The sequence below is a fragment of the Centropristis striata genome, chromosome 17, assembly GCF_030273125.1.
Source record: "Centropristis striata isolate RG_2023a ecotype Rhode Island chromosome 17, C.striata_1.0, whole genome shotgun sequence".
Lineage (NCBI taxonomy): Eukaryota > Metazoa > Chordata > Actinopteri > Perciformes > Serranidae > Centropristis > Centropristis striata.
In genome coordinates, this window is record NC_081533.1 from 6,278,795 (window position 1) to 6,286,427 (window position 7,633).

A 7,633-nucleotide genomic window follows, 5' to 3' on the forward strand; every position below is an offset into this window, starting at 1 on the left:
ATGTGGTTCTATTGGATTCATTGAACTAGGACCTCCAGCATGCATTGATGCGTTTGCAGCCAAGTGTGAAGTGGTTGGGATACGATTCATCACCTCCAAGTCTAAAGACATGGTTCTCTGCTAGATAGGGGTGCACTGTGCCCTCTGGGCTGGGAGAGGATACTGCCCTAAGCAAAGGAGTTCAAGTATCTCAGGGTCTTGTTCATGAGCGAGGATAGAATGAAGCATACACTGAAAAAAGTTTTTCGAGCTGTACTTCATCCAATTTATAATTGTCCTTCCATGCAGTTTAATATTATTTGTTTTGTTTTTCCAATTAATAATTTTTCATTAATTAAATTGTTTAAAATAAAAAAAATTTCATTGCATTTCGCAAAGAGCTCAAACCAAGACATTTCTGTTTTGACAAATGCATAATTTTAGGATTACACATAGGTTATCCGCACATGCGCATTAAACAAAGCTTGCACCTGCGCATTAAACAAAGCTTGAGCAGAGACCATGCGGCATCAAACTGGATCGAACTGGACCTGTTCCTCCGCCGGAGAGAGACTGATAGACTCATTCGGAATATATTCTGGTAAGTGAAAACAACAACAATCATATGCTGCTGTTTTTAGTGCTGTTATTTCACTATTTGTCTTAACTGGATATTTCTCTGGTAGGTGCTAACTAAATGTAGCTTGCTAGCTAGCCTAGTGTCGCTAACGTGATGTCAACGTTAATTAAAAGGGAACATAAGCTAAATTAATTTAATATGTGGTTTATTTGACTGTGGTTTGCGGTTTTATTGCAGTAGTTTTCTAAATACTTCTACTCACAAGTAGGACATTTGTGAATTGGCTCCGCGCCATTTTGTAACGTTAACCGTCAAGAGTAAACATGGCTGCCAGTCGAGTTCTTTTTATGGTCGGCACTTGATAAGTATACAACATGGAATTGTCGCTGTTATTATCTTTTGAGAGTGTAAAATGAACCGCTCAAATCCAGAGACGTTTATGAGCAACAGGAGTTTGTTTTTGAAACTTTTGGGGACCGTAAACAAGAATTAATCTTTATTTTCGCCTCTCAAAACTTCTTATATCCGGCCAGTTTATAATGTTTAAGTTACATGGATATCTGTGTATGATCAATATTGTCGCTGCAGTATTTATGCCTTTAGATGTGTACTTTGTGTGTGACTGTGCACGCCCGCGCGCGGCACAGGCTGGCAGGGCCGACATGTCTCAACCTGTCTGTGCGCCGGTCTCTCTGCCGACAGGTCGGGCTGCAGCCCCCGCTGTGATTTGATCAGCACTGACTAGTTTGATAGTTTGATGTGAATTTCGTTTCAAGTAAGTAACGTTAATACTGAACTCCATTGAAAAAAACCTTCTAATTAACACAAGGATGATTGTGACGGATCACCCGGTAACTGGTCATTTAAGTTACATTGTTACTGAAATGAGTCCACATTTATCTACAAAATATGTGCCGAATTACATTGAAGTGGCTAAATGAATGTTATTTTTTCAATATCACCCATGTTGTTTATCCTAAGCTCCTCTAAACAAGGGTTGTTGTAAATAGTGTATTTTTATAAGGCAGTTCTGCAGGCAGCTGGACAGAGTTCAGTATCTCCAGCACACACCGCCAGCATTTCAGAGCAGATGATACTGCTTATTGTTTCATGTCTAAAAACATTATTTCATATACTTATTCATTTGTTAATTTTTCAGATTTCTGTGGGTGGTTAATTGTATTTTAGTACATTTATTTAGCAACAAAGACAGTGAGTCTGATTTGGTGATCAAATCTTACCATAAAAGTATGATTTTTGGCAAATAGATATTTGAATTGGAGCCTCATGCGTATTTAAAGTGCTTGCTGTACAATTTTTAAAAAAAGGAATATATTTTCTAATTTCTCCTTAGGAAAAGACCCGAATAAAATTTGTGCAGCTGCGACCAAGCTTCCTGCTATGTAGCTGCACAACATTGTAGGTAAACAGATGGGGGACTTTACTAGTTGACTGTCGAGCTCGGGACTGTTTCTATATCATTGTCTTTGCTGATATGGAAACAGTCCTGAACTTGACAGTTGACTAGTAAGGTCTACCCCGGGAGCTATAGTAAACAGAGGTACGTGACAGAAACACACACCTAGCTCTGCTCTCTCTTATTAACAGAGTTTATGCACACTCAGTGTTGTGTGGTAAGGAACTGGTTGATGGTGCAAAGCATGTGTAGTGATATTTTGAGCATAATAGAGGCCTTAGTCGCGGTTAGGAGAACATCCCCCATCTATTTAGCAACAATGTTGCGCAGCGAGGTAGCAGGGGAGCTCGGTTGCGGCTGCACATATTTTTTTAAGGTCTTTTCCTATGGTACCACTCGGGGACCTCGAGCTGTAGAGCTTTATTTGGAAACTGACCGGAATTCTCCTTTTTTAATGAGAACATTTTAGTTGAAATGAAGGCCTAATCTCTTAATTGTAAGTGTCAATAATTTAGTTATACCTATTTCTTTGTTTGTTTATATTGTTCAATTTGTCAAAAATCTGGCATGGGGTTAATGGGTACCTAACCTATCTCTCCCTCTATTTCCCTCCCACTCACAGGATCTCTAGACATGGCGAGCATCACACGACTCCTGGTGATTTTAGAAGAGGACAGTCGCATCAAGCTGGAACTTCCGAATGGCATCCCTGGCTCCGTTGATGAAGTAATCCAAGAAATAAAGAATATTAGTGGTGTAACTAATGAAATACGGCTTCAGTACTACGATGCTGACTTTAGCACTTGGGTTAACTTAACCAAAACTTCAGAACTCAAGGATCTTGCCACTTTGAAGGTTGTTGAACCCCCCCCTGTGACATTATCCTTGGAGCCAGTTGACCTCTCTGTGAATAAGGTCAATGTTCACAGCCAAGATGATGCAAGTTTCTCTTCATCTGCATGCTCAGATGATACATTAGTTGTAAGCGACGTTTCCTCGGACACCTTCAGAAAGGAGCAATGGCCCAAGGTGTTCAACATCCCTACTTTCTCACTTTCCACTGAATCTCAGCTTAAGGCTGGAAATGCTGAGTATCAGAGAAACCAGGTTAGACTGACTCCCAGCTCTAAAATGATTTCCGACATACTTGAAAGACTTGCTAACAAAGTCTATTCGTACAAATCCTATCCTAGTGATGCAGATTTGAGTGAAGTGGCAGAGGCGCTCACACAGACACACCCCTGTCTGAAAGAACCAGGGTCCTTCAACCACAGTTACGGATGGAAACAGAGGCTCAAGACGAAGATGTATAACTATCGCACATACCTGAAATCACATAGTTCGTCATCTGACGAGCTGACTGTGAATTCTGTCAAAAGAAAATCCCCCACTGACGCCCACCCAGCAAAGAACATAAAAAAACCCAGGAGAGCTGAGTCTAACCATTACCCATCTCTACCTCATGGTGAGACCTCTGAGTCCATGGAGCAAGAGAGAATAGCCCTTTTGACTGAAGTAAAGAAAAGGAACAATGGCAAAACGCTTAGGAAGAAGATGGCTCAGACGTTCGCATTTCGGAGGCAAGAAATCGTCAACAAGAAAGCACCTTTGCAGGATATTATTGAGAGATGGCCAGCACTCTTCGAAGTCCAAGAGGTACACTAGCTTTATTCATAACATGGATAAAAATGTAATTAAATGTATGTAAAGCTAAATCACAATCTTTTCTCTCTCTCTATATATGTATATTCCCTAGATAAATGCAGAGTTCCACAGAGTAACCACAATGCCCCTTGAGGCAAGATTCATGGAGAAACTTGACGAGAAGTGCATGGAACTGATTCAGGTGGTCCGAAAGAGGGGTGGAGCAACTCGGGAGAAGACAAAGCTCCTGCCAGTTGTAGAAACGGTATGTACAGATGTTTAGTAACTCATAGTTAAAAGCATTGTTTAACCTTTAGGAAAAAGGTGAGACTTCCCTTATTATATCTACTTGCGTGTCCCAGCTTCTGAAATATTGATTGGAGTAAAGAAAGATTCTTTCTGGAGGGTCATTTTAATAAGAAGGCATTACAATAAAGAGACTAGGATAAGAAGCTATTATTATTTCAATTATTTGAAGGGGATAACAATAATACTACAATGAAAGTTTTACCTGTTAACTAAAAGCTTGCGAAAAAAGTATTTTTCGTTAGCTTTTAAAGAATATACTGTTGCAGGAAATCTGAGTTCATGTGGAAATGAATTCCATAAAGGTCCATAATGACTAAAGGTAATATGAGTTGACTTAGAATGAATTCTGAGTATAGTGAGGAGACCTTTACTTGATGATCTCAGCGGCCTGTCTTGTATGTATTCAGTAAGCATATCAACAATGTAGGAGCCGTTCATAGCTTTAAAAACAATAAGTACAATTTTAAAATCAATTCTTTGTTTTCAAGGAAAAATATGAAACAGGATTTGATCAGAAATATTTTACAGGCCTTGCTTTTCGGACCCATTCATAATTTAGACAAGGTTGGAACAAAATCTGCGATGGTCCTGCTGGAACCTTATATGATTTGATACGGAATTAACCTGATATATGATTTGATTGGCAGTAGCCCTCAATCAACCAAAACTGATTGAATGGATGGACTGAACAAGTATTATTAATAATTGTCACTGTCTTCATGCAGGATACTGATATCGAGACAAGGCGGGAAATCGCTCTCAAATGTCTCATCATCAACATGAGAGAATCAGTGGATGATCTGATCCAAGAATTCCTGGTAAGGCAAGATGCTGTCCACTTGATATGAATGTTAATAATAAATAATAAATGCAGTGTACAACAATTGGGGTGCATTCTATTCAAACTCATCAAAACATTCAGGAAAAACTCTAAAAATGATCCATACACATCTACTGCATAACGTGATGGTTCCAGGGTTCCCACAGGTCATGGAATTTCTGGAATATCATTGAAGTTTAAAAAGTATATTCCACGTGGAAAGCCAGGGAATTTGATCACCTTTTGGGCCAAGTCATGGAATATCGGGGAATTTATCTGTAGCATGTTTACATTGTAATTGCCGTGTAACAAAATGTGATATTTTCTCTAAAGTATTTTTCTTTATCGGGTTATTTCATGCGCTTCCAATATTGCTTCAGTGGTTATTTGATTTTTGTGCTTTAAGGCGCATTCGATACCTCAGGCCCTTGATGATTTACAACCTTTTTTAGCTTATTTTGGCTTGTCGTGTCAAGGGTAAGAATAGTTTATCTAATAGGGATGTAACGATTACTCGCAGGCCGATTAAAAATCAATGAGAATATGGCTCGAGCAAAATCTAAGATGAAACAGCTGATATGCAAATTAGTTTTGACCGTTTAGACTTCCCTTCCTTGAGAAAGGATACAGAGCGGTGCATGGGTTTGCGGCTTGCATGTAAAGGCAGCAGCGTTCACATAGAAAGCGTCTCTGTCAGCTGTATCTCTACACTTTGCTGTTGATAATGACCATCGCAATAAAAGCCTTGTTTTCAGAAATAAAGGGACACTCAAGAGCTAGTGCTTTCAATTTGAAAATGGTTCCGGTGTGGTCCTAAAAGTAATACAGATACAGACATGGAAACTATGGTGATTGTTGCTGCTATGATGTCACGATGACTCAATATGATTCTCAACAGATCATTTTCACTGTGCTTTTGCCGAGAAACGCGTTATGATTTTTTTTAACAGAAATTAAAATAAAAATAAAAATCAGTCATCTGTCTGGAAAATAATATGGTTGAAAAATCGAATCGTGACCTGAGTGAATCATTGCATCCCTTTTATCTAAATCAGATATTTCAGTTTAATACATTTTTCACAAATTTTAAATTCATTAACCCTTGTGTTGTCCTCCCAAATCAAAATTCCTCCTGCCGTGCTCTCTCCTTCCTTCATCCCTTTCTCTTTTCTAACACTCTACTCCGTTCTTTTTTTTCCTTCCTTCCTCCTTTCCTTCTTTCCCTCCTTACCTTCTCTCCTACTTTTTTCTTCATCTCTTCCTTCCTTTTTCTCCCTTCCTCCTTTCCTTCCTTCCTTATTTCCTCTCTTCTCCCCTTCCTCGACCCAAAGATAGCACGGTGCCGGGTCAATATGCCGACAGCCCAATGCACGCATTGCACAGAGAGAGAGAGAAACAAAGAGAGCGAGCACATGCATATGCGTGTATGAGAGAGGGAGAGCGAGGAGCTGTCATCTCTCTCGCTCTCTCTCACACACGCGTATGCATGCGCCGTCTCTCTCTCTTTCCCTCTCTCTGTGCAATGCGCGCTTTGGGCTGTTGGCACATTTGGCTGTCGGAATATTGACCAGCCCTCAGCCAACACAAAGATTTTAAAAAACAAAGTTTGCTTTGTCATGATGGGGTGTTGTTTGGATTGATGATAAAAAATAAATGAATTTAATCCATATTATATGGGGGGGAAATGAAGGGGTCTGAATACTTTACGAATGCACTATATGTTCTTTACTGTTCTGTTCTCTTCCAGGTGTCTGAGAAGGAAGAGGCTGAACACATGCTTCAGGGGGCAACCATGGCCATCTTCGTCATCAGAGATGCACAAGCTGCACCCAAAGACATTGGCATTATACTTGAGGGACAAGAGGTTGTGAACGAGTTGCCGTCTGTCGCAAATGCTGTCGCCATTCTCCTGGGGCTCCTTTATGTTCTCAATATGGAATATCCTAAGACATTGAAACAGACATTTGAATATATCCAGAAAGTTCTCATGGAGCTGGACCCGAAAGGCATGACTACCAAGGTCAAGAAGCTCTATGACCAGCTATACAATAGAGCTTAGCTGCATCGTAACAGCAAGTGAAGTAGCATTATTCAGTAGATTTAATGTTTGCTTTTGCAGCTGACTAGCTGGCATACATATGTGGTCTGACTGATTTGCTAACTGACTGACTTGAGACTTGACTGACTGACCTAAGACATGGCTGACTTACTGACTGAGCTCAATGTGAACTGCATTTGAGGAGGATTTACATTTCAGCCATCCATCCCACTGTTAATCTCTTGAGATTGTTCACTGTTAAATCAGGAGGCTTTTACATTTCAACCAGGTTTGGCATCCCACTGTTGTCTTGGAATTGTACACTGTTCGGTTAAATTAGGAGGCTTTTACATTTCAGCAAGGTTTGGCATTTGAACATTAATATCTTGGAACACTGTTAATTTAAATCAGGGCTCTGATTTCTTGGTTTCATTCCGTGCTTTTTTTTTTAAAGTGTTAAATTAGAACCATGCTGTAAAATGTCATGATTTATAATTTTTATAAATTAGTTATTAATTGATTTAACTGTGTCATGAGAATTATTGATATAATTTTTATATAACACATTTCTATTTAGTTTTATTTCTTAAATGATATTTGTTTGATGAAATGTAAATCTTTTTGATAGGATAAAACAAATAATTTCTATTTAGTTGTATTTCTTAAATGATAAATATTTGTTTGAAATATATATATTTTTCATTGGATAAAACAAATAATTTCTATTTAGTTGTATTTCTTAAATGATAAATATTTGTTTGAAATATATATATTTTTCATTGGACAAAACAAATAATTTCTATTTAGTTGTATTTCTTAAATGATAAATATTTGTTTGAAATATAT

At 38.6% G+C, this 7,633-nt stretch overlaps 1 protein-coding gene across 1 annotated transcript; it reads left to right on the plus strand.

Moving 5' to 3' along the window:
• The first annotated feature begins 313 nt into the window (after positions 1-313).
• Positions 314-7,307, plus strand: LOC131989784 (uncharacterized). The gene is made up of 5 exons (XM_059355117.1): positions 314-580; positions 2,599-3,632; positions 3,733-3,885; positions 4,655-4,747; positions 6,497-7,307. Exons 1-5 carry the CDS (start codon positions 502-504, stop codon positions 6,806-6,808), a joined length of 1,671 nt encoding a protein of 556 aa, XP_059211100.1. The 5' UTR covers positions 314-501; the 3' UTR covers positions 6,809-7,307.
• Positions 7,308-7,633: the final 326 nt, after the last annotated feature.

Excerpts from the sequence above, each read along its gene's own strand:
- LOC131989784 (XM_059355117.1), top strand. The coding sequence starts at position 502 with ATGCGGCATCAAACTGGATCGAACTGGACCTGTTCCTCCGCCGGAGAG. Across the intron at positions 581-2,598 it reads CTCATTCGGAATATATTCTG|GATCTCTAGACATGGCGAGC; the intron begins GTAAGTGAAAAC and ends TCCCACTCACAG. Across the intron at positions 3,886-4,654 it reads TCCTGCCAGTTGTAGAAACG|GATACTGATATCGAGACAAG; the intron begins GTATGTACAGAT and ends GTCTTCATGCAG.